At 33.5% G+C, this 27500-nt stretch overlaps 1 protein-coding gene across 6 annotated transcripts in view; it reads left to right on the top strand.

Annotated features, from left to right (window-relative positions):
* Positions 1–27500, top strand: part of LOC146999834 (histone demethylase UTY) — a 115614-nt gene that overhangs the window by 41636 nt on the left and 46478 nt on the right. For 5 of the 6 annotated variants that reach the window (XM_085834407.1, XM_085834411.1, XM_085834408.1 and 2 more), the window contains 9 exons: positions 1409–1535; positions 4775–4873; positions 5528–5747; positions 6455–6589; positions 7516–7611; positions 16854–17581; positions 21011–21140; positions 22415–22520; positions 23131–23336. In XM_085834407.1, the coding sequence (XP_085690533.1) occupies positions 1409–1535; positions 4775–4873; positions 5528–5747; positions 6455–6589; positions 7516–7611; positions 16854–17581; positions 21011–21140; positions 22415–22520; positions 23131–23336 (1847 nt within the window). The remainder of the gene's footprint in view (positions 1–1408; positions 1536–4774; positions 4874–5527; positions 5748–6454; positions 6590–7515; positions 7612–16853; positions 17582–21010; positions 21141–22414; positions 22521–23130; positions 23337–27500) is intronic. The other variant, XM_085834410.1, reaches the window with a different exon arrangement.

Genomic DNA, 27500 nt, shown 5'->3' on the forward strand with positions numbered 1-27500 from the left:
TATAGACAAAAGAAAGTTTTCATTCAGTTTGAACAGGTTGTTTAATAAAAGTTTTAGCTGATCTGCTATTGACATTAATCTTTTTTATGTTACTATTGATAGGTTTCTTCAATATAAATAAAAACATTCTTTTGTTTGAGTTGTATTTTGATTAAAGATATACTGTATTGAGTTGAGTCAAAACTGAAACACTTCTTTTACCTGAATGTTTGTTGTACCTTAATCTTTTATCTTGTTTACTGTAGATTTTAAGTATTATTATGAAGGAATTATTTGTTGTATCCTGAATACCACTTTTATGGTTTTTGTTTTTGGTTTTTGGTGGTTTTTTTTTGTACCTGCAGGTTTTATGAACTACGTAACCTGAAAGTTTGTTTTTTTGTTCTTGTTTTATCAAATATTGTTCTATTTAGTGTACATGGAAAAGTAGCTAATGACCATAAAATGTTGGGCCTCTTCTATGTTTTTTAAAGCTTAATTTAAACAAATCCCATTTATGGTACATGCTTTTTTAAGAAAACATTTCATTGTTGTGAGTAGGTAATGTACATATGTGTTCATATGCCTCTTAGAGTGCACATGTGGTCAAAGAAAAACTTTGTAGAGTTCTGTTCTTTTACTTTTACATGGTACTAAAATTGTACTCCCTCTCCTTTTCCCAGTGGTAGGGTTTTAATTTAGGGCCTCACACATAAAATGCAACTGCCCTAACAATGAGTTATATATAATATAAACATCTTCTTGTTTATAAATTGTAATTATTATCTATATGTTTTATTTTAATATATAATGTTTTGTAAATGTAGAATAGAGTTGTAAAACTTCCTTAAGCATGTGCTGACCTAAATATCAGCTGATCTTTCTTCATAACTAGAATAGAATTCATAATTGATGAATTTCCTTTTTTTATTTTTTTATTTCTTTATTTTTAAGGGTTTCTCTGTGTAGCCCTGGCTCTCATGCAACATACGGTGTAGAGCAGGCTGACCTTGAACTCAGAGTTCTATCTGCCTCTGCTTCCTAAGTGCTGGGATTACCTTCACCCAGCTGTGGTTTATATATTTTGTATCAGTAATATTCTCTCTGTTTTAATAGCTTTTAATATCCTTTTTGTGTGAAATAGACTTTTCCACAAAATTTTTGTACTTCTTCATTTTAGAAAAAGCAGGATCACAGGTAAAATATTAATTTGTTTTCTTCATTGTATACTTGAGGAGGAAAACCATTGCCTGTTGGGTACATTATTTTTGCAGTAGGGTCTTACCAAGTAGCACTGGCTGGCCTGAAACACTGTGTAGATGAGGCTGTTGCTGTGCTCAGAGAAATACTTCTGCGTCTGCCTCTAGAATGATAACATTAAAGACATGGTCTACCACACCTGGCAGTAATTGTAATTTGTAAATTATAGGTTGGATGCACCATAATATGGGTCTAGTGGGAGACAATACCACCAAAGAAAGATATGCTATTCAGTATCTCCAAAAGTCACTGGAGGAAGATCCTAATTCTGGTCAATCTTGGTATTTCCTTGGAAGGTAAGGCCAGATTCTTAGACAGTCTATAGTTGATGTACACTGAAAAAATTGGTTTACTAATATTATACGTGGTGATATTTTAATTTCAACTATATTAACTACTAAGAGGTGAGAATGAATAATAAAATTTTTTCTTTAAAGTTTTTTATTTTGTTCATTACAATTTATTTTCATTTTTTATTCTGACAGGAGTTATTTAATAGTTTTTTTATTAGATATTTTCTTTATTTACATTTCAAATGCTATCCCAAAAGTTCCCTATACCCTACCCTCGCCCTGCTCCCCTACCCACCCACTCCCACTTCTTGGCCGTGGCGTTCCCCTGTACTGGGGCATATAAAGTTTGCAAGATGTAGGGGCCTCTCTTCCCAATGATGTCCAACTAGGCCATCTTCTGCCACATATGCAGCTAGAGATACGAGCTCTTGGGGCACTGGTTAGTTCATATTGTTGTTCCACCTATAGGGTTGCAGACCCCTTCAGCTCCTTGGGTACTTTCTCTAGCTCCTCCATTGGGGGCCCTGTGTTCCATCCAATAGATGACTGTGAGCATCCACTTCTGTATTTGCCAGGCACTGCCATAGCCTCATACAAGACTGCTATATCAGGGTCCCTTCATCAAAATCTTGCTTTTCATGTGTTGAGGTGTCCATGACTGCTTGAGGTGGGAGTGCTGGGTTCTGATGATGGTGAATGGTCTTGGTTTGTGTTAGTAAGATTCTTATATTTGCCTTTCGCCATCTGGTAATCTCTGTCGTAAGTTATTATAGTTGTCTCTGGTTGGAGCTTGTTCCTCCTGTGATTCTGTTAGCCTCTGTCGGCAGTCCTGGGAGTCCAGCTCTCTCCTGAGTCTCAGTGGTCAGAGTACTGTCTGCAGGCAAGCTCTCCTCTTACAGGGAAAGTGCCCAGAGGTCTGGTGTTCAGACCTGCCCAAAACAGGGCCTGTCCCAGAAGATGTGTTGCCTCTGCAGTCTGCAAGCTGACTTGGGCAGACTGGTCTCCAAATGACCCCGGATACAAGATGGCTCTCTCACCTTCTCCGGAAGTCAAAGCCCTACCAGGCAGACACCTCTCCTCTGGTGGGGAAGGTATCCAGATGTCTGGAGCCCGAAACGGGGTCTGTCCCAGAAGCTGTGTAACTTCTGCAATCTGATTGCTCACCCTCTGCAGTCCATGAACTGACCTGCAAAGACTCTTAATAGTTTTTAATATAGTGGTGAAACAATGTTTATTTTAATTTCTAGTTGGTTTATACATTTTTGTAATAAAAATTTGTATTTGTCATTTCTAACAAAGCGTTCACCTCCATGGAAAATTGCTATTAACTAGTTTGGTGATTTCTTTTTTCCATACTAGTTAGGGAATAAATTAGTTACAAATCACAAATAAATGTACTACTTGAAATCTTCAATTATAAAAATGTTAAATAATTCTAGCAAGATGGCTCACAGGATAAAAACACTTGCTATTCAGTCTGGGAACTAGTGTTTAATCTTTGGGGTCTGAATGATGAAAGAGAAAGAATCAATTCATGAAATTTACCTCTGACTTTCACACTTGATGCATGGCATGCAAATGTGCAGTTTTCCACACAAACACTAAGTAAACATAAGTTAATAAAGAAGAAGGAAATTTTTAAACTTAGTTTAAAAATGAAATGGAATGTTGAAAATAGGTTTCTTTTGTTTTAGTTTGAGCATTGTGAAGAGTAAATATTCATTATTGAATACTGATATAAATTAGATTTCTCAAATAGGTTTTTTTCTTTTATTTTTGAGACTAGGGTTAACTTTGTAGTCCTTGTTGGCCTGAAACTGGTTGTGTAGGTCAGACCGGCCTTAAACTCTCAGAGATCTACCTGCTTTTGTCTCTAAAATGCTGGGATTAAGGTTTGATTGGCCATGTACAGTGACCTTGTTAGATGTTTATATTTGTATAATTTTTTTCTGTAAGCATTTTAAATCAATGTTTTAAAGTTTAAGTGTAATTACATCTTTGACTTCATTCCCTTTCCTCCATTCATCATCTTCTGTATTCCTTGCCTCCAGTTTCCCCAACTTGTGTGCCTCATCACCCTCTCAGATTGGTACCTTTTAGCATCTTTATTGTTATATATATTCATAGGTGTGCAAATATATAAATAAAACCTTTATTGCATAAAATTTTAGGACTGACCACTTTGTGTTGGATAATCAGTTTCGACCATGTGTTTGGGAAAGGCTGTTTCTCCCTTCCTCTGTACTAATTTGTTGTTTATAGTTCTTTGTCTAGGAATAGGGTGTGGTGAGATTTTGTAGTGATAATCTTTTGTGTACTGTATGGAGGCATTACCTGTTAAACAAAATGTGAATAGTAATTAGCAAAAGGCAGGAAATAGAAGGTTCCAGTAGAGAAATAGTAGAGAGATAGGAACTCTGTGTGTTAGACAAGTACAAAAGGATTCATCACCTGGTCTCTGAGGAAGTAGGATGTATGAAACAAGGACAGGTAACTAGTTCTCCATGGCAGACAGGTATTTAGTTATCTATGGCAGATATACAATAGAATAACTGGGTTATATAAGTTAGAACATGGGGAACAAGCCAAAGCTTATGGCCTGGGTATTGTACATAAACTTGCAAGTCATTATTCCTAAATTGGTGCATGGGTGAAAAACCCGAGGCTACAAGATATTTTTCTCCCTTCCATGTTAGTATTTCTAATGATATTACTATTGTTCATGTCTTGTTTAGTTAGCCAAAATAGAAGCCAAGATTTTGTGTTTTACAATCTTTCTATGCTGTATACTATCACTATAATCTGATAATGATAGACTTGGTTTTTTTTTCTTTAGAAGTAACATTAAAAAAATAGTGTTTGACTGCTTTCAGTTAATTTCAAAAAGTAAGACTAAATTCATTACTGAAGTTCCGAATAGGTAATTTTTATGTAGATCAGACTCTTGTAATGTTGGAAAAACATTGTGCTACTTAAGTATGGGTTTGTATGTTTAACCCTTAAAATAACAACATTGAAAAAAAAATAGCCATTCAGTGGAGTTCATTAGAACAATGTGTTAGCAGATCACTTACCAACAATTGAAGTAATTTATATGTCAGAATTCTTGTATAAAAGTAGATCTATGTAATGTCACTCATTCATAAGAGCTAGTCATCTACCCTCTTTTAGGATAAATCATTTTGGCAAATTAGCTATGCATTGATGAGGTTTTATTTATAACTGTGTATATTTCCTTTCAGGTGTTACTCATGTATTGGGAAGGTTCAGGATGCCTTTGTATCTTATAGGCAATCCATTGATAAATCAGAAGCAAGTGCAGACACATGGTGTTCAATAGGGTAAGCCTATCTTTTTTTCACTCTTCTGCAACATACAAACCCATGCACAACACACATTTATAATTGATGTACAGAAGATCGTGGAAGATACTGCAGTAATATAAAACTAATCAGTATTTTAACGTGTGTGTGTGTGTTTTGTCCCATGTATATTGTAAACTGTATGATTTGTGCCTAGAGAAGGCAGAAGATGTTAGATCTCCTGGAATTGGAGTTACAGATAGATAGTTTTGAGCTACTTTTCACATACTGGGCATCAAAGCTGGGTTAAGTGCAAGAATAACCAGTGGTTTTTTGTTTTGTTTTGTGTTTTTGCTAAAGAAAGATTTATTGATATATTGATTTATTAAATTTATTGATTTATTCACTTAGCCTGTGTGTTATATACACCTGCCTGCTAAAGTGTATGTATTTATACAATATAATTGCATGTACCCGTGGAAGCTAGAAGATGATGTTGAATTCCCCAGAACTGGAATTATAAACAGTTCTGTCTGAGCTGTCATGTGTGCACTGAGAACCAAATCCTGGTCCTCTGCAAGAGTAGCAAGTTCTTTTAACCATGGAGCCATCTCTGCAGTCCCCAAATCATCTATTTAAAACAACAAAGCAAACAAACAAACAAACTGAAATACTCATTATTTTTCTTTCTAGTGTGCTCTATCAACAGCAAAATCAACCTATGGATGCCTTGCAAGCCTATATATGTGCTGTACAGTTGGATCATGGACATGCAGCAGCCTGGATGGACTTAGGTATTCTTTATGAATCTTGCAATCAACCCCAGGATGCCATTAAATGCTACTTAAATGCAACTCGGAGCAAAACTTGTAATAACACCTCTGCACTTACATCAAGAATTAAGTTTTTACAGGTAATCTCAAGAGTATTATAAAGGACAAATTTCCTAATATAATAAGTGACAAATAGAATGATGCCTGAAAAGTCTTAAAATGATCTTTTCTTTTAGTTATATTTGTTTTATGTGGGTGTTCATATGTGTGTTATGGGACTAATTTGGAAGACAAAGTACAGTTTGTGTGAGACAGTTCACTTTTTCATCATATTGATCTTGTAGATTAAACTTAGGTTCTCAAGTTTCCCACTGAAGCATTACAGTAGCTCCTTTATTTGTCTCTGGGTGTTAACTATCTTAGTATCTTGAAGTATTACTTTTAATTCTAGTAAGATAGGTAGAATTTAAAACATGTTTTCACTTGATATGATGTTGTGATGCATATCAGTTTACATGTTATACATTTTATTAGGCACTTTTCAATGTTATTGACATTCTAAACTTGTCATAATTTCAGGTAAAAAGGACATGAACCCCGATTTTCATGTTTGGTTGAAAATTCATGGGAAGTATATGGCAACTTGAAAAGTGTGAGGATAGCTCTGTTCTAATTCTCCTAAATATATATTAGTTACTCTTTATAGCTAAATATTTATCCAAGTCCCCCAATTCACAGTTATATTTCTGTAAGAATTAATTACCTATAGCATTGAGAAAGATTTAGTGGACTTTATCTTACTTAAATAGGCTTGTGTTAAATTTGCTTTTTACATAATTTTTCCTAGGCTCAGTTGTGTAACCTTCCACAAAGTAGTCTACAGAATAAAACTAAATTACTTCCTAGTATTGAGGAGGCATGGAGCCTACCAATACCCGCAGAGCTTACCTCCAGGCAGGGTGCCATGAACACAGCACAGCAGGTGAGAAGTTATCTTCTGTAGGTGCCCAGCTTTTAAGGTTTTTTGCTTTTCAGTCTATAGTAATCAAAAACTTATTATATTAAATAGTGGATTAGATTCTTTAAAATGTAAAAATCTTTAAATTAAAATATTTAATTGTAAAGTAGTTTTAGATCAAAATGGGACTCCCTTTGAGGTGGGAAGGTACTTGGTATACCAGTTTAAAATCCTCATGTAACTTCATGATTTGGAAATAATTTTTTCTGTGACCAAGTTCATTATTAAAATGTTGTTGCTGCTGTTGTTGTTGTTGCATTTGTCCAGTGATAAATACGAATAAATAGAATCATATTTGTAACTTCTTAAAAACTTCTATGATTTGTTAGGCTTACAAAACTTAAAATTCAAATATTGAACCTGTATTACACTCTAGTCAGATACCACAGAAATACCTGTTGTTATACATGCTTATGATACTGAAATTTAAAAAGCTTGCCCACTTCTACTACAAGAAAAGAACTATTCCAACAAATGTTTAGTGGATACATTTAGTCCCTTACTCTCTGCGTGTTGATCTCTAAGGCTAAAGCCTTTTATAATCTTTGCCTTGGCTTATATTTAGAAGAATGAACTATCTGTGTTCATTAATACTTTCATTTCTTGCTTTTCTTATCACAGTAAAGTAGTTTTACACCACTGTTTGCTGACATTAAAATAAATATAATGTTTACTATATAATGGACAGTCTTAACACTACTCTGAAACACAGATAAGAAATAAGCCTCTTTTAAAAATGTGTTTGGAAATGTGTGTTTAGATAGTGTTTGAGTATTTAAAAGTACATGTATTTGTAAAGATTTCAATTAATAATTACCGTTCTTTCATTAGACATAGTTATATATGGATTTAAACAAATATTCCTAATTTTTGAAATAAAAATTTTTCAGAGTGTTTCTGATACCTGGAATAGTGTCCAGACAGCTTCACATCATTCAGTACAGCAGAAAGTTTATACACAGTGCTTCACAGCACAGAAATTACAGGTAAGAAGATCTATATATACATACATACATATATATATATGTGTATGTATGTATATATAATTTCATCTTAGAGAGTTAATTAAAAAATTATGTGTGCATGTTTTTTCTTATGTATTATTTTGTTGTGCTAAAGCACAATGATTTGTACTAGGATGGTGAGAGAGAGAGAGAGAGAGCGCACGCAAGTCCATGCACACAAATTTTGGAGAAGAAAACTGACCTACAGTTTCATAGGGGTAAAAGTATATTATGGCAGTGAGACATGGTGGCAAAGAGCAGGGTGCTGATGGCTCACATTGTGAATATCAAGTTGTGGAAGTAGACAGAGTACACTGGTAATGCTAAATGCTTGGAAATCATCAGAGACCTACTTCCTACAACAGTGCTGTACAAATTGATCTTCCTAAACAATGCTATCAGTTGAGTAGAAAGTGTTTAAATGTCTGAGACTATAATGGATATTTCATTCAAATTAACACAGTCTGAATTATGTCTGTATACCATGTGCATGCCTAGTTCCTGATGAATCCAGAAGAGGGGTGTAAGGGGTGGGGGAAGAGGAAGGAGCAGAATTCCTGGAACTGGAATTCAGAGTTGTGAGCCACGTTATTTGTGTTGGGAGTTGAACCTAGGTACTATAGAGGAGCAGCCAGTCCTTTTAACTGAGCCTTCTCTCCAGCTTCTGTACTTACTTTTATTATATGGTAATTACCACAATTTTGAAGCAGTTTAATGAATTTTTTAATTTGACACTAATGTCTTAAAATAAAAATTGGAAGTCTTCTACTACACAATAGAAAAAGATCTGTACATTGCTTTTTTAAAAGATTATTTTTACTTTATGTGCATTTGAGATTCCTCACTATATATCTGTATATCAACAGCATGCTTAATTTCTGTGAAGGCTAGAATAAGGCATTGGTTCCCCTAGAACTTGAGTTTCATATCATTGTGAGCTGCCACATGGTTGCTTTGAATTGGATTGTGGTTCTCTAGAAGAGCAGATCATGCTGTTATGTTTGAGATATTTATCCATCTCTAAATTTCTGATTAATAATACAAAATATTCAGGTGTTTTTCTTGACTGTCAAGGGAAGTTTTCTGTAAAACCTTTTCCTATTACAACTACATTTTAAAAGACTTACTTCTTTGTGTGTGTGCATGCATGCACATGTATGTAAATGAATGTCATGTGTCTGTAGGTGGAATTAGATTGTGAACTGTCTGACCTGGGTGTTGGGAATTGAACTCACGTCAACTGGAAGAACAGCAATGTCACTTAATCTCTGAGTTATCTTTCCAGTCACTGAAACTCTGTTGTATTGTGTTTTTTTGTTTTGCTTTCTTTTGTTTTCTGAGGCAGAGTTTTTAACTATAGTTCTAGCTGGCCTGGTGTTTATACTACATAGACAAAGCTGGCCTCAGACTAACAGGAATTCTACCTCTCTTCCCAAGTGCTGGTATTAAAAGTATGCATATCACACCACCCCTGACAAAAGTGAATTAACATAAATCGATAGATGAAATGCACCAATCTTTTTCTAGATCATACAAGCACATTTTCTTTTTGTGTTTGAAGATGAGACAAACAAGAGTTTGCCAAAGTACAAATTTTTGGAATTCCTAATAGACAACCAATACCTGACAAATCACTGCCTACAAATTTTGTCCAGCAACCATATGTTGCTCTGATTAGAGGACCTAGATTCTGTCAGTCTGAAGGTCACTCTGCTTGTTTTGAAAAGTCTTTGTCAGGTGGATCTTTCTTTGGAGGTTATGGCCCTTTAGGTATATCCAAATTTTTAGGAAATAGTACTATGGCAGGAAATAAATATTTTATGGAAATAATGGAAATGTTCCTTACATGTCACAAAATACATGTATTCTACCTTATAACTGCATAAATGTGACTACAAGAGGGCCTTGGAGAAAACAACTGTTTTAACTGTGACTAGTACTTTGTCAGGTCTTACACCAATAATTTATCTTCATTGGCTGACTTTGGGAAGATAAAATAATTCAAGGAATTGTTTTAGAACTGCTGTTAAATAATTCATAATGAAGTAAAAATTCTACAGGTTTTGTTATCTATTATGAACACAAAATACTCTTCTATACATTCTGGACTCAGTGAAGCTATTGTTTTTCACTTTCTTGACCAAATTCAATAACTTACAAAAGATCTTCGGTTCTTCGTTGTAAAAAGAGAATCTGTATTTCATGTCTTTTTTTCCAGTTGTAGGCTAATATATGTCTTCTGAGCAAAACTACAAAAATGTATGTAAGGGGAAGTGCTTATGAACTTTAGTATAATTTTATTTCTTAGATGAGATTCTAGTGTGAGAAGAACTAGTCAATTTCTATTGCAAGCTACAGCAAATTATGAATTGAACTTCTATGTAGTCTAAACTTTAAGGGAATTTGCAAAGAGAGAAAAAGACTTCGAAAAAGGTTCTTTGTTGTTGTTAGAGAATGACTTACAAAGATGAATGGTCAAAATGAGAAAGTTTTGTGAACCTTTTCTTTTATGAGATAATAAGATTTTAAAGGTACTGACATACTTTTCCTCAAATGTTTTTCTTAGGCTTTACTTTAGAGATGTTTTAGCTATAGAGAAAACTTACTAAGGATGTCCATGTTCATACTGTATTCTCTCCACATCTGTATTTTAAGACTTTTGTATTTTATGTTATGTAAGTACACTGTAGCTATCTTCAGACTCACCAGAAGAGGGCGTCAAATCCCATTACAGGTGATTGTGAGCCTCCATTTGGTTGCTGGGAATTGAACTCAGGACTTCAGGAAGAGTAGTCAGAGGCACCTCTCTAGCCCCTCCTTTCTCCATATCTTAACACTTTGCATTAGGGTGATGCAGTCTTCAGAGTAATTAATCCACTTTTCTAAATTTAATCTGTACTTAACATCTTAACTTGGAGCAATCACAATGTTTTAATTGTCTCTGGAGAGTGGCTTTTCCAGAATATTACCTTTGGTTTTATACTAGACCATTTTCCTTCAAGCTTGACGTCTTTTACTTTTACTTGGAGGGGCTGGAGAGGTGGCTCTGACTACTACTGCATATAGTTTACCCTGCATATTATTTATAGTTTTAATTCTTAAATGATGGTCTCTTCAATGGATATATAATTTGTTAATTCCTGTCACTGGTTGATCTACTTATATATAGCCATGAGTTGACAGTTAGTATCATTCATCTGAAGGCTTTAAATCAGTGGAATAAATACCTAGGTATCTTGGCCAAGCTAAACAGTATAACTGTTTAATTTTATAACTTTACCAAACTCTAGTTTAACTTAATAACATTTTGTATCCCATTTTCATGACTGACACACTATCTCTAGAACTGTTGACACTGTTTTGGAGTTCAGTAATGCTTATTAGGGATCAGTGACATTTCACTATAATATTTTAAATATTTAATTTAATATTCACTCACACATGCATGTTATATGATCTGATTAAATCTTCCTTCTATCTCCATTGAGAGAGACACTCACTCCAAAAAAAAATTGGGACTGTACAATACAAGCCTCTCAAGTTGATGTGTACAACCAGAATTTCCATTCCAGCAAATATGTTTTCCTTGTGGACATCTATTTCTTTTGGCTCTTCACATTTGTTCTTCACAATTTTTAGTAATTACATTTTAAACTTTTTGGGTAAAGAATATGTGTTCACAAATGGCTGGTTGTCATCAGTGTGTTTACACATGGCAGGTTGTTGTCAGTGTCACACACATAGAAGTGTGTTCACACATGGCAGATTGTCATCAGTGTGGTAGTCCCATAAATAGCTGAGCTCATCATAATATCTTCTTTGCTGCATATCCACCAGTTGTGGGGCCAGGAGTGTGTTTTCTTTCCTAATCAGCTATCTATACTCCACTAGATTGTCCTAATTTGTTGTTTTGGGTGGCGGCGGCTGCGATAGTTGAGTGTCTCTCAATAGGTTTCTTTTTTTTTTTTTTTTTGGTTTTTTTCGAGACAGGGTTTTTCTGTATAGCCCTGGCTGTCCTGGAACTCACTTTGTAGACCAGGCTGGCCTCGAACTCAGAAATCCGCCTGCCTCTGCCTCCTGAGTGCTGGGATTAAAGGCGTGCGCCACCACGCCCGGCCTTCTCAATAGGTTTCTAAACAAAAGCACATGAAGTTGTTTGTAGGAAGAAATGGTGAGGCAGAAAAGGGAGAAATTGGAAGGGAGGGAATAGAGGTTGATTTAATCAGATTTAATACTCATGCATGAGTATTAGATAATTATTTAATAATCATCTACTAAAAAAAAAAAAAAAGAAGCTCCTCTGATGAGCGTTGATTGGGGCTATACAATGGATATAAAGAAATGATTTGCCAGGACATCCAAGGAAGGAAGCAAGCAAGCAAGCAAGCAAAGAAAGAAATGATTTGCATCTTGTGCAGCAGGAATTAAGTTCAGTCAAAGAGAAGTTGGGTATTCATACATTATCTATATCCATATTGTTTTCCTAATCTTGCCATTCTAGCTATGTTGTAAATTTCATGTTTCATAGCTGGGTATCGTAGAAGAACATTACAGTACTGTCAAAGCTAATCATTACAAATACAACTTGCCTGGTCTCTACAAGATCGATTGCCCAATGTCCTATGACTTAGATGTAATGTTTTTTCAGCAGTATTAACTGTCAGTTTCTGGAGAGTAACTATATGCTGTGTCAGCATGTGTAGTATTTTTGTTTGTTTTGTTGAGTCTGATGGTGCTATTGCAATGGAATACAATGACCAGCAACTCAAAGAGGTAAACCATACTTGGAACTAGTCTTTTTAAGCCATGGTTCCTGGGTAGGTATTGATTCCCTGTTTTAATGTTACTCTGTTTGGTTTCCACATGAGATTGAAGAGGTCTTTAGTGTTATTTATCCCCCTGAATATTCTCTCTTTTACCATTCCCTTCCATTTCCACCCCACTTAACCTTTCCTGTTCTGTTATTCTGCTTTTCTCCTTTCCCCTTAGTAACACTTGTGTTCTCTACCCTATTACTTGAAATCTCTTTTCATGATTGCTTATTAGCCTTTTGTAAGTATTTTAACAGAAGCATGTATATCTAAAAAGTCTAAGCTAGCATCCACATATGAGGAAATCTGTGCTGTTAATTCTCTCCAGGTCATGGTAACTTTGTTCAAAGTGATTTTTCCAGTTCTTTCCTTTTAAATCTGAGTTTAATATTTTCCACTTTTATTTTACAATGAAACGATAGTCACTTGTGTATATGAATTGCATTTTTATTATCTGTTATCTGTTCATTTAGTAATGGTCATCTGGTCTGTTTCCTACCCATTGTGACAACAATGTACATAGATGAGTCTTTTGAGTAGATGCTAGATTGGTTTCTAGCTTTTTTTTGAATACCCTCTACCCTGATTTTCATAGTAGCTATACCAGTTTGTATATTCCTTCAGCATTTCTCTTTACCTGTACCCACCCAGCATTTTATGTCTCCTTAAAGTTTTATCCTATGCTTTCTGACTTAGATTAAGATTAAATCTGAAAGTACTAATTATCATTTCCCCTGCTAGCTAAGCATGTTGAACACTGAGAAGAAATATATGTTGGCCACATGTATTTATTGTTTTTAGAAGTCTCATTAACTTCATGCCCTTCTTTTCCTTCCTAATTTTTATTATTTTAAATAATTTTAGATATAAATATATTTTGAACATGTTCTTCCCATTTCCCAATTCCTTCCAGATTCTTTACCCTTCCATATCCATCCATCCAACTTTAAGATGTTCCTAACCAAACAAAAACACAATACAAAACAAAACCCCTAAAACCAAGAAATCAAAATATAAGCCCCTACTCAAACAAACAATAATAGAACCAAATTGTAGCCAAATAAGAGCATAGAGACAAAACTGTGGAGTGCATTATATATTGATCAACTACTACTCAAGATGAGAGAGACCTGTTCATTACTATTTATAAACCCAGTGCCACTCTGTTGGACAAAACTGATTTTTCTCTCTTCCAGAAGTTACTAGTGACAGTTCATTTGTTAATCTTTACCTTGGGGGTAGATAGGTATTCATTCATTCTTCTTTAAAAAAAAAAACTAAGAAAATTAAGTATAATAAGCTAAAACAAAAACTATTACATCAAGTGGACAAGGCCATCCAACAGAAGGGAAAAATCCAAAGAAAGGGCACAAGATTCTGAAATCCACTCTTTCCCACATTCAGGACTTCCATAAAAACACTAAACTGGAAACCATAATACATATACAGAGAATGCCTGCCTGTAAAAGAATCCAAATAAATTCATGCCCTAATTTTTATTTGGCTGATTTTCTTAATGTTTAGTTATCTGAGTTCTTTGTGTATTTGGCTGATAAAGTATTTTCTCATTCTGAACCTTCCTTTTCATGCAAATAATGGTGTTCTATGCTGTATGACTGTAAGTCTCATGCAGTATTATTTATCAGTTGTTGGTCTCAGTGCTTGTTCAGTAAGGTCCTCTTCAAATAGTTCTTGTGTATTTTCTATTGCTTTTTCTATCCAGTTCAAGTTTGGGGATGTTACTTTGAGTTTCCTGATTCATTTGAAGTTGAGTCTTATACAGGTTGAGAGATAAGGACTGAATTTCATTCTTTCTTCTACAGGAGCTGTCCAGTTTGACTAGCACCACTTGTTGAAAATGATACCTTTTCTCCAGTGTGTATGTCGAATGTTAAATGTTTGCACATTTTTTTGTCGTTTCTGGGTTCTTGAAGAACCATTATCGTTTTTATGGTTCTCTCCAAGTCAATGGGTCAAGGGTAAAAGTTATTAAAAAAAAAAAAAAAAAAAAAAAGCTATAGCTCTGGCCTCCTTACCACAGATAAAAGATGGCCACATTTCTTAAACTAACTTCCTTCCTTCCTTAATGTATATGAGTTCACCATTGCTCTCTTCAGACATGACAGAAGAGGGCATCAGATCCTATTACAGATGGTTGTGAGCTACCTTGTGGTTGCATTGGGAATTGAACTCAGGACCTCTGGAAGTTGGTGCTCTTAACTGCTGAGCCGTCTGTCCAGCCATAGTAAATTTCTTCAATGTTGTTTTCCTAATATTTAGCTTCCAGTGTAACAAAGAAAAAAAAAAAAAAAAGAATTCTGTGTGTGACTATTCTTGTGTATTAGTTTCTGCACCATGTGTTTCCTTGATGCCCTCAGAGGTCTAAAGAGGCTAAAGACATTGGATTCCCTAGGACTGGAGTTACAGATGGTTGTAAAGCACCATTTGCATGCTGGGACTCATATTCTGGTCTTCTGTAAGACCAAGAAGTGCTTTTATCTGCCAAGTCATCTCTGCAGTACTATGGCTGCCACTTTTTGAGGGAAGTCTCATTAATTAAATATGTCATTTTTGTTTTAGTGTGCCTTTTTTCTGCATTGGCTTTTGTCTGCAGATTTTAATACATGTGTGATCTTTGTGTTGTTTATTTGGTTTAATGCTTAGTTGACCTTTTAAATATACAACAAAGTCTTTTTAATAATTTAAGAAATGTTTCCCCTTTATTTCTTTAAATATATTTCTTAAATATGTTTAAACATTCAGCTTTTATTTTTGTTTTAATTTTGTATTGTTGTCATCAGATATTGGGAGTTTAAATATATTACATCCTACTCTGTTTTCTAGTTTTAAAAATTATGGGTTTTTTTATTAAAAATACTTTAAAATTAAGTTTACTCAATGTCTTGAGTTTTTTTTTATTTTAATATTATTTAGGTTTTACATTACATAGTAATTTTCTAATATAAAGATCAATCAACTCATCATCTCAATACTGAGGTCTTTTCTCATGAGTATTCAGATTTCTTTGATTTGAGAAAGACATCAAATTTATTATCTATCCTCAATTTTTGCTTTCGCCCCACTTCTTTGGTCTGGGTGATGGTGGCATTCCAGCACTCCAGCGGCTCAGCTAGGCAGATCTCTATGAATTTGAGGCCATCTCTATGAAAGTGAGATCCACTTAATCCCTACTATTAAGACCTTGTTCCCATACAATTTCTAATGCTTTATTTAGTCTGTGGATAGAGAGAAAAAAGTAAACTCATGTGTGCTTATTTTATGATTATCTATGAAAAATCTTGAAGTTGCTTTTCATAACACACCTAAATCATTAATGTTCATTTACATAACAATTATTTATATAAGGGTTAAAAAATAATTTAAATAGTTTGCTGTTATTTTATATGGAAAATGTAACTGTATAAGCAGGAGTTGTGAGCTGCCATGTGGTTCTTTTAATCCCAGTCCCCTGAAAGAGCTGCCATTGCACACAACCTCTGATCTATCACTTCAACATTGGTTTTTGTTGTTTTTTAAAAAACAAGATGTCATTGTCTAGCCCTGGTTATACTCAAGATTACCTTGAAGTTACAGAAAGTCACTTTTATAGCCATAACAACTTTTCCTTTGTATCTCAGACTTTTACTAACTGCAGCAAAGCGTTCTGTTTGTTTGTTTGTTTGTTTGTTTGTTTGTTTGTTTTTAAAGCAGTATCACTTTATATTCTAATACACATAAAAACCAATATCAGGGTTGGAGTGATGGTTCAGTGCACTTGCCTTTTTACAGATGACTTTGAACACATTCCAGCATCTACATGGTGGCTTACAATTAATCTCTTCCATTCCAAAAAACTGATTCTTCTGACCTCTTTTAGTACTGTGTGCATATATGGTTCACATGCAGGCAAATCTTGCATAAAACTTAAAAATAAGGAAAAAGAAAAAACAGACAAGTAGCTAGGGATCATATTTAAGAGACCAGAGAGTGTGATACAAATACACCATTTTTAAATACAGTCTCATAAATTAAAAGTATGTTGTTGGAACATATAATTTACAAAGTTCAGATAATATACACTGTATATTAGGTTTATTAAAAAATCATTATATGTATTGTAACTTAAGTCTATTTAATAAATGTAGTATTTTTAATGTGAGAGTGTTGTATGTCAGTATTGAACAATATGAAATTCTCAAATTTTTATTCAGAAAAAAATTGGGAAGAGGGCATTAGTAAATGGAATCAGATTAAGTATCCAAGTTTTACTCTGAAAATTTTAAAATGTTGATTATAGACAGTGTTAGAGATATTTTATACGTTATTTATTTTTGATGGCTTTATTTAACATTTTGTCATTGTGTACATGGAGTTTATAATATTTAAATCAAGTTCTTTTCTTTCTTTTCTTAGAGTTTTGGTAAAGATCAACAACCTCCATTTCAAACTGGGTCCACACGATATCTCCAAGCAGCTAGCACTAATGATCAGAATCAGAATGGAAATCATACTCTGCCTCAAAATTCAAAAGGGGATGCTCAAAATCACTTCTTACGTATTCCTACCTCAGAAGAACAAAAGATCATTAACTTTACCAAAGAGAGCAAGGATTCAAGAAGTAAATCCTTGACTTCTAAAACAAGTAGGAAAGATAGAGACACATCTAATATCTGTGTTAATGCAAAGAAGCATTCTAATCATATTTATCAGATCTCATCAGGTCCGATTTCCAGCCTTAATAATAAAGAATCTGTGTCACCAGATTTAATAATTGTAGACAATCCTCAGCTTTCTGTCTTGGTTGGAGAAACTATCGACAATGTGGACCATGACATTGGAACTTGTGACAAAGTCAATAATGTTCATCTAGCCATTCACAAAAAGCCTAATAATCTTTCTGCTTCTTCACCCTCTTCAGCCATTTCCACAGAAACACTTTCTCTAAACCTCACTGAACAGACACACATTGTTACCAGCTTTATCAGTCCTCACAGTGGATTACACACAATTAATGGAGAAGGGCATGAGAACTTAGAGAGTTCTGTTAGTGTTAATGTTGGCCTCAGACCTAGATCTCAAATCATACCATCAATGTCTGTGTCCATATACTCCAGTTCAACAGAAGTTCTGAAAGCATGCAGGTTAGTGTGTTTAAAGTTCATCTGAGGTGGAAATGATTGACTCTGTCTACATAAGAAAGCATGAAATATAACTGAATACTATTATTTCTAAAGTGTGTGAAAGACTATAGTTAGACGGGAAAAAGGCAGTTTCATAAGCACAGTGTTTTTTCCTTAGCCTTAGATGATAATATAGTGTGTGCTTTTTGTTTGTTATTTTTCTTTTTTCCTTTTTGTAAACTTTGTCAAAGACGTGTCTTTCTAATACTACTATCTCTTATTGCTTATTAGAGTTGATAGCTGTAATACTGGGGGTAAAATTGACAGTGAGTTAAATCTTATGTGGTAGAGAAAATGAAGCCTAGACATTCCTTCTTCCAAGTTCCTGTGTTTTCTTTTCTTTATGTTTTTTGATATTTCTTTTTTTGTTGTTTTTGTTTTTTTGTTAACAGATATCAGCTCTAATACCATAGTCTGCTAAGGCAGAGCTTTTCTTATACTTAGGCTAAAAATTTTAAAGAAGTTGAAACAATTGGGAAATCACTAGCCATTCTAGTAGTCATATTCTATCAGAACTGTGAGTTTGAGACCATAGTAATTTGTTTAATAGGTTTCATCTTTCTACCACAAAAAAAATGATAAAAGAATAAAAATCAAACAACCAGAGATATATTTCTTTATATAGGGTATCACTACCTTCTACAAGGTACCGTGTACCTTGACTCTCAACTTCTGGTAGGCAGTCAAGGTCTCTTTTGAGAGTATCTTGGAAAACTCTGGCAAACAACTCAAAAGGTGCTTTCTGACTCAGTATTAGATAGTGTGGTTCTTCATGGAGCAGTGTCTGCCCAAACCATAACTACATTTAAAAATGTGTGTGTGCATATGTGCTTCTGTGTGCACATGGGTTGCTAGTAATCTTTTAAAGTTGTTTTAGCATGTATTTAAATTCCTTTATGGAAATTCCTAGATTCTGAGTTGGCTGTATTAAAGTAAATAATTTGATTTAGCTATTAGTCTTGAACCTTCCCTAAGAGTCATTTTATTAAAATTTCATTCTTCTGCTTGGCTGTGTTGTTAGTTTTGTTATAAGACAGGTTCTTGCTGTTTTGCCCAGGCTAGTTGAAGTGGTCCTCTGTCTCCTGTTTATCTAGGAGCACAGGTGCTTACCTCTATCCTCTTATCTATTCAGCTATTCTTCTCTGCCTGTTATCAGGCTTTATGTTTTTTGCATTTCTAGCATTACGATTCTTTTGAGATTTGTAGAATTTCAAATGATTCGATCACTCATGGTATCTTTCCTCATTTTCACCTCATTTTGAACTTCGAGCATTTTTATTTTTTCCATTGTTTTACATTTATATAAAATAATTTCATTTCAGATACGCTTATTCTCTGGTTTGCTACCCTAGTCTCACTTGATATTGTTATAAAAATCTATGTTTTGGTACCATGATAAAGTAACATAAAATTTTCTGAAATAACTAAGCATTTGACATATATTTATATAAACTTAAAATAATGTTTTTTATAGACATTTTGAAATGTTTCATTTGGTGATTTCATTATTGTGCTAAAATATAAGTTGTATGTATTCAAACTAATTTTTATATAACATAAGCTTATATGAGTTACTAACTCAGCTGGATATCTACTGTTTTTTAAATAATTAAGTTTCATTAGGTTAATTTTATTTACTTTTCCAATTCCATGATAAATATGACCTCTAATCTTTAACACATTCTACCTTTGAAAATTTAAAAGTATAAAACCTTAAAATGTATCAGATGTAATTCTAAACTGTGAGTCTTCATAGTTTGTGGTACCTAAATATTAGAATTAATTTAAAACTTATCATTAGTGACTCATCTACATGGATCAGTGGTTTTATTTAATTCAAAACTTTAAAATTCACCATACCTTCTTATTGTAGTAACAAATCATATGTATTAAAGGCTATTTAGTACATATTTCAGTATTGCATCTTTTTTTTTTTTTTGATACCCTAGAACTCATTATGTAGACAAGTATACTGCTTGCTTGGCTTAATAACAGATCTCTCTCTCTCTCTCTCTCTCTCTCTCTCTCTCTCTCTCTCTCTCTGACTTTTTAAAAAACATTTTATTTTTTAATGTGTATGAATATTAAACAAACATGCATTTCTGTACACTGCATGGACACCTGTTCCCTAAGGAAGTCAGATCTCATGGTTCTGGAATTATGGATGGTTGTGAGCTGCCATGTGGCTTCTTGGAACTGAACCTAGGACTTCTGTAATTGTCCTTAACTCCTGAGCCATTTCTCTAGTTTCAACTCTTTATGCAATGTTAATATTTTTGAGTTCTATTCCATTGATATTTATTTAAATTTTTTATAGGTAGGCATGAATGCTGGAATTATTTGAAAGTTTAATTGTTTTTTAAATTTATTAAATTTCATGGTTAGAAATAATAGTCTGATGCCAATAAAATTTATAGTTTGAGAATAACTTTAACATGTTTCTATTAATTTGTAACCTAGTAATTATTATACTTGTTACTAAAGGAAAACAAATTAATTCAAAATTACCTATTTGCAAAATGTTTGTGTACAACATGTAAACTTGTATTACCTGTAACCATATGTTAAAAATTATAAGGTGGCCAAAAAGATGGCTTTGTCCTTAAGAGGATTTGTTGCTCTTGCATAGGTCTCTGTTTGGTACCCAGCACATGGTCACTTTTAGGTAGTCTAGGTCCAGGGGATCTGATGCCCTTTTCTGTCCTTTGAGGAAAATACAGTAACAGTGCTTGTACACTTAAAATAATAAATTCGAAATATATACCTATGAGTTTGAAGTCTTAATGAATATTATACAAGTACCTCTAGGAGAGAATGTTTTTTAAAAGATTTATTTTTGTTTTCTGTGTTTAAGATATTTGCCCATATGAATTTGCACCACATGTATATGTCTTGTTCTCATGAATTTGAAAAGAAGGCACTGTCTCACCTGAACTAGAATTACAGGTGTTTATAATGAAAACTGGGGCCTCAGCAAGAGCAGCAAGTTTCTGTAATTGTTAAGCAATATCTCCATCCCTGAAGATAAATTTGGACAAGGCAGAAAAAATGAACTTCATGGATTTTGGATTATCTAGAAAGCTAATTTGGCAATAGTTTTTGGTAGAATGTTGGGGGAAAAAATGGAATGGCAATATTGTTGCTAATTTTTGTGTAAATATTTAAAATTTAATGAAAATTTGAGGAAGGAATACATTAGGATGATAATTTTAATTCTATTTATATTGGAATTGAGGAAAGAAATTAGAAAATTATAACCAGTATAAAGAATATTTAGTAATTCATTCCATAAATGCTTATTAATGCCTAATAGCTAGTAATTTTGATTTTTTTCTTTAAAAATTAAAGTATATATTATGTATTTTCTTATATTTTTTTCTCTTTTTAAAGGAGTCTAGGTAAAAATGGTTTGTCTAATGGTCATATTCTCTTGGATATATGCCCACCTCCAAGACCACCAACTTCGCCATATCCTCCCTTACCAAAGGAGAAGTTGAATCCACCCACTCCTAGTATTTATGTGAGTCTGATTAAATAACTAGAAATAAGTTAATATTATGGACTAAGTTGAATAATACTATAAGGTAAATTAATCTTTAGGGAACAATAAATTTTTACTCCTAATGAGTTGAATATATCAGAAATAGGTACTTGTATTATGAAAATTACTTTAAAAATAGGTGTTCTTAATGTAAATATCAAAAATGTTTATTTTCTAGTCTCTGGAAAAAAATTTTGTTTACAGATGGTGAATTAAAGAATATTTTAAATGGATTATTAGCTCATCAAAACAAAACTTTTCTGTTAGCTTTTAGTGAATACTTCTCTGTATCCATAGTTTTTCTAACATTTGTCAGCAGTAAAAAAGCTGATGAACTTATATTTATCGAATTTGTCATTCTTAAGGATTGTAAAGTTGCAATGAGGTATCAAAATAACATGGATCTGGTGCCACACCTAGCACTTGGAAAAATTGGCCTACTGATCTCTATGAATTAGAGGATAGTTTGTTCTTCATGATGAGTTTTCACTCTAGCCAGGAATACATAGTAAGACTCTGAGCAAAATTAAGCAAGCCCAAACCCCAAGATAACACCTTTTTTTTCTGGAAGAATTTGTATTCTCTCTTCCTTGCTCATTATTTCATTTCCTAAATGAAATAATGAAAATTCTAGGCAAGTAAGTAATAATGTAGTATATAATGTACATGTGTGTATACATAAATATATACATACATATGTCATACATATTCATATATGTGGGTTGTATTGATTGTCTTCTGTCAACACATTACATAAATCTTAATGTATAAAAAGGTTTGAAAAAGAGACTTGGAGGAGGTGGGAAACTTTCAAAAAATGTTGAAAATAAAAACAAAATTTAGGTTTGTTCCTTTTGGGCCTAACTAGTTCATTTTATATGTTCATACTAGTTTTAAAAATGAACATAATATTAAGCTCATACTTTAGCACATCTTTTATGAAAATAAGTGAAGAAAATGCATTTAAAACATGAAGTTGGAAAAAATTTGCATTAACTAAAATATTTGTCTGTCACCTTAGAAGTCCTAATGTGATATCAGAAATAAGTAAAAAAAAAAAAAAAAAATCATTGTAAAGTTGTCTTTTTATAAGGAAAAAATATAGGTATTTGTAATTTACAACATCATAGTAATGGTTAGGAATGTGAATGTATTTGTTACAAATTTTAAATTACCAAATTGATGAAAAAAATAAAATGTTCATATATCTTAATCAGTTTCCTGAGAGTTAATGAAATATTTTAACTTTATAGTTGGAAAATAAGCGGGATGCCTTTTTCCCTCCATTACATCAATTTTGCATCAATCCAAAAAACCCTGTTACAGTAATACGCGGTCTTGCTGGAGCTCTTAAGTTAGGTAAGTTTAAAAATGTTTGAACATTTTTATTATCAGTGAATGTAGAATAGTAGTAATTCATTAGTTTATTTTTATTATGTAGAATCTATTACTTCTATTCATTTTTGTATTTTTAATCTTCTGTCTCCACTTCTCTCAGCTACCTCTTTCTTATTTCTTTTATTTTCACCTTTTTCTTCCTCTTTTCATTTCTTCATTTGTAGACCTCCACTTCTTTTTTCTCTCCATGTCTCTACCTGTCTCTACTCAATGAATGTCTGTGTCAACTTTCATAGTTTATTAATTCTTTAAAAATTTCAGAGTAATTTATACATCTTTTAAATATCATTTGAGAGATATAAGTGATATTGTTTGCTAATAGTTTAATCAAACATTTGTCTTAAAAGACTCATGACTTATATTACATAATATTTTTTAAATATAAAATACATAGATATTTGTTTAACCTTTTTCAGTGGCTAGATCAAGAGACTGGCTATAATTTTGTTACCAAATGGATTGGACTATTTTGACAGAAACTTACAATGTTCCATAACAAAACTTTAAGCTCTTTCAAAATTTTATTATAGTGAGTATAATTTTACTTAACAAATATTATTTATTTATGAAGATCTTGGACTTTTCTCTACCAAAACTTTGGTAGAGGCTAACAATGAACATATCGTGGAAGTGAGGACCCAATTGTTACAACCAGCAGATGAAAACTGGGATCCCTCTGGAACAAAGAAAATCTGGCGATATGAAAATAAAAGTTCTCATACTACAATTGCTAAATATGCACAGTACCAGGCCTGCTCCTTCCAGGAATCATTGAGAGTAAGTTTGTTTTACATTCAATTTGGGAGAAAGGCCATTAAGAGAATTTTAATAAAGTATTTTCTGTACAGTGGTCTGTCTCAGATACACAAAAGTATGTTTTTAATACATGCATAGTTACAACATGTGCCTGTGGGTCTATGTGTTTGTACATGTGTGTGTCCAGGACACAGGTTGATTTTGAGTCTTATTTCTCAAGAAATGTTAATTTTATTTTTTAGATGAGGTCCTTGACCTTGCAGAACAGAGTATGCTAGATGGATACTGAGTTCAAGGGATCTGCCTGTCTTTGTCTCCCTACACTGGAATTACAAATTTATGACTCTAAGGACATTGATATATTTTATGACACAGAGTCTCTTTCTCTCATTGTGTATGTCTGGTAGGCATAGAACTTAAAGAGATCACATCTCCCTTTACCTCCCAAATGTTGGCTAGCTATAACATTGACAAATATTAAAAATATGAATGAATATTATGAAAAAATAAAATGTACAAATAAGTGGACATTGATAGTAAATATTATAATAAAGGCATAGAATTATTTTCAATAGATTCATAACATAATCTAAGAAAAGAGAGGCCCGTCCATTTACAGGATTTATATAGAACACCAGTAGACTGGAGCAGAAGAGAAATTTCTCTCCTTAATATTGTAGTTAGTTTTGTCCTTTTCTTGATCCCCATCTCTGGAACTGAGGATCAAACCCAGAGCTTTGTGCTTGCTTGTGAATGTTTTGAAAGGTACAAAGAAGAAATTGCTTGCTATATGTACCTAAAGGCAGAGGAACAAAAATAGTATTTTCTCAACACCTTAAATGAATGGTTTGAAAGATGTATTTCATATTATTTTTTAAAAAATCATGGTTTTATAATACAACTATCGAATTAGATAAAACTTTTTTCTAATGGAGGAAAAAGAAAAGTACTTTATGATAAAACATGGCTTGATGAGTTTATGGTCACTGAGACAACTCTACAAAGATACTAATTTTTCAAACTGAAGAGCAGACAAATTTATCTAAGAGGCTATCAAAGTTAATAAAGAATTCTCAAAAAGAAAAACCAAATGGTATTTTTAATAGTTTGAAACATCCATAGTTATAGAAGAAATATAAATTATTTTAACCTTGCTCTGAATGCCTCTAAACAAAACAAAACAGAAACTCATATAATATCAAATGTTTGTAAAGAATCAGAAGAAAGGGAAACCCTTGTTAATTTTTGCTAGGACTGAAAACTTGATCCTTATGGAAATCAATGCAGAGGTTCTGCCAGAAAAGAAAAGACCAATAACAGTTGAAAACTAAAAAGAATTTCCCTATGAGCAGCAATACCATTTTTGTCATATAAGACAATATTGAATTAGAGATATATTTGCACACCTACACTTATCACAGCATCAAATAAGTAGAATCAGCTAAGATATCTAGTACAGGTAAATAAATAGTGATAATATTGTGTATATGAATTTTATTTTGCTCTTAAGAAAACTAACTTTCGGAAATGCCCACTAAAAAATGAATAGAACTGAAAAAATATACTGAGTGAAGTTATTGTGTGATATCAATGGAGATTAGGTAGGAACTTTTTAAAGGACTTTGGTTTATGGGTGGTTGAGGGGTGTTAGCATTAGAACACATTACTTACTAGAGTAGAAATAGGAATATAGAGTAAAGAAATGTTTAAGGGTAGGGATAGCTGCTGCATAATTGGGAAGTGGACTTTGTAAACATGTTAACCCAAACCAAAGGATGTGAAAAGTTCAGGTGGAAACATACTAATCTCTAAGTCCTTAATATAATACTTTTTAAAAGATTGAATAAAAGTACCCTTCATGTGTTGATATTAGTGCTGTCATTAGCCATAAGTTATGAAATAAAAAATTTAATTCCAGGCCAGTATTATATCCCTGACTTGTTAGACATCATACACTGTATTTTGATCATGTTTCCCCCTTACCCAGTTTCTCCATGTCCTCATAGTCTTCCTATTTACATCCAACTTTGTCTCCCTTTCTCCCTTATTCCCCTTCTCTCACTTACATACACACAACCAAAACACAAAAGCATACATTGAAATAAACAAGCAAAAGAACGCTAAGATTAAAAGAAAATGCTCATTAAATTGTAAATTAGCCACTTCTCAAGACATGGTGCCTACTTTGAAGTGTGGCATATATACTGAGGTCCGAATATAGTGTAGAAAACTGATTTACCCATTACCACATGGGTATCACATAGTTCCTTGTTAGGAGTGCTAGGATATGTTGACTTAACCCCTCTCAGGTCTGGGAACAATCTTTAATTTGTGCATGCTGCCACAGTATCTGTGAGTTCATATGTATGTCAGTCCTAATGAGTCATTTACTACCTCTGGCTCTTAGAATTTTCCTGTAGTAATTTTTGCATAATATTGATCTGTCTGAGGTAAGAATAAACATACGGAGCTAGCTGATGTTACTTCAAACTTTGAGATAGAGCAAAGGTCACCAGACGATAACACTCCTTTCCAGCTGAAAACAGTTTATTCATCTCTTCCATTGAAGACACCACTATGTGTGTAATATTTGCATTCCTTAGATAGGCAATTAAAGAGCCATAGTGGCTGCAAACAATAAAAATGTAAAAATGTCCAAAAAATGTAAAAAATGATCACAATTTTCAGAGAGAGCTTTTCTAATTCTCTTGACAATTGCAAATATTTACTGATCAACATGGCCTATCTCATGTAAACCTTTAAAACCTTCTGTAATGGCAGTAAAAGTAGTATTTTCACAAAAATAGCCATTAGTCAGGGCTGCTATTGGCTGTCCTTCTAAGTAGGGTCTTCCTGCTTGTACTCCTGCTGACAGAAGTGTCAGCAGTTAAGTATTCCTCTTGTGTGTCAATAGTATTGTATTTATTTTTCTATTCACCTTTTATTTTCAAGGCAAGGAAGCTCTGTTGACTTTGTGTTTCTGTCTTTAACCTGCTTGTGTCCAACTTTTCTTTACTACTACATTCTTGAGAACCCTATTCCAAATGTATACATCCTTTCAAGTTGTGAACAACTCTTCTACATTATTTTTCTTTCAATTTAGGTTACTTCTCGTTCTCAGTGAATCTCTATCCTTCATGTGCTAATTTTACATTAGGTCAATTAGTATATACAGTTTCTGAGAAACATCTAATAAAAGCTGAACAATTATGGAGAGTTCAGACTGTTGAACTATACAACAGGGATGAGTTTGATTTTGGGGGAACATATGTGGAATTTATATATAAAGAAAAAGCTTGTCCATTTAAAGAACTATCTATAAAAGCATTAAAAGCAATCTCTGGACTTTTATTACATGTAACTTTAGGCAATACTAATAGGGTGACTTCAAGCAAAAAGTCTTAAAAGGGGATCTTTTAGATAATCATTATCTGTAGATCTGGAGTAATATATCAATGCTAAGCTGCCAGTTATTACCAGTGTGAAACAAATAGACAATCTGCATTTTATTTAATAGCATAATTATTTCTTTGTTGGGGGCTCAGTCTCTGGGAGCTCCCAGAATTCCAGGTTAGTGGATTCTGTTTTCCTGTGGAGTTCTCATCCCTTACAGGACCTTCAATCCTTCTCCCAACTCTTCAATAAGTGTCTCTGACCTCACTCAGTTCAGTGTTTAGATGCTGGTAACTAATCTGTATCAGTCAGGTGCTGGGTGACACCTCTCAGAGGACAAGCATAACAGAGTATCATTAATAGTGTCAGGGATTGATGCTTGTCCACGGGATGAGTCTCAAGTTCATGGTTACTGGTTGGCTTTTCCTTTATACTCTGCTCCCTATCTGCATTTCTTTTACATAGGACAACATTTTTGTTTGTAAGTTTTGTGGATGGGTTGGTGTCCTTATCCTTTTACAGGAGGGTCATGCCTGATTTCAGGTTCCATGTCACCACTGTTAGGCACATTGGCTAAGGTCTTCTGCACTAACTCCTAGGAGCCTCCCCTGTCCCAGGTCTCTGGACTTTCTATCCCCAACACCTTGCATCTCCTGCATTTCCTTCCATTCTCCTGGCCCTCTGAACACCTCTCCTCCCCTCTCCTCCCCTCCCCTCCCCCTTCTTGTTTATCTTCTTTGGATTTGTGGGGTCTATCATGGGTATTCTGTACATAATGGCTAATAACCACTT

The sequence above is a fragment of the Mus caroli genome, unplaced genomic scaffold, assembly GCF_978045245.1.
Source record: "Mus caroli unplaced genomic scaffold, Mus_caroli_1 scaffold_34, whole genome shotgun sequence".
NCBI lineage: Eukaryota > Metazoa > Chordata > Mammalia > Rodentia > Muridae > Mus > Mus caroli.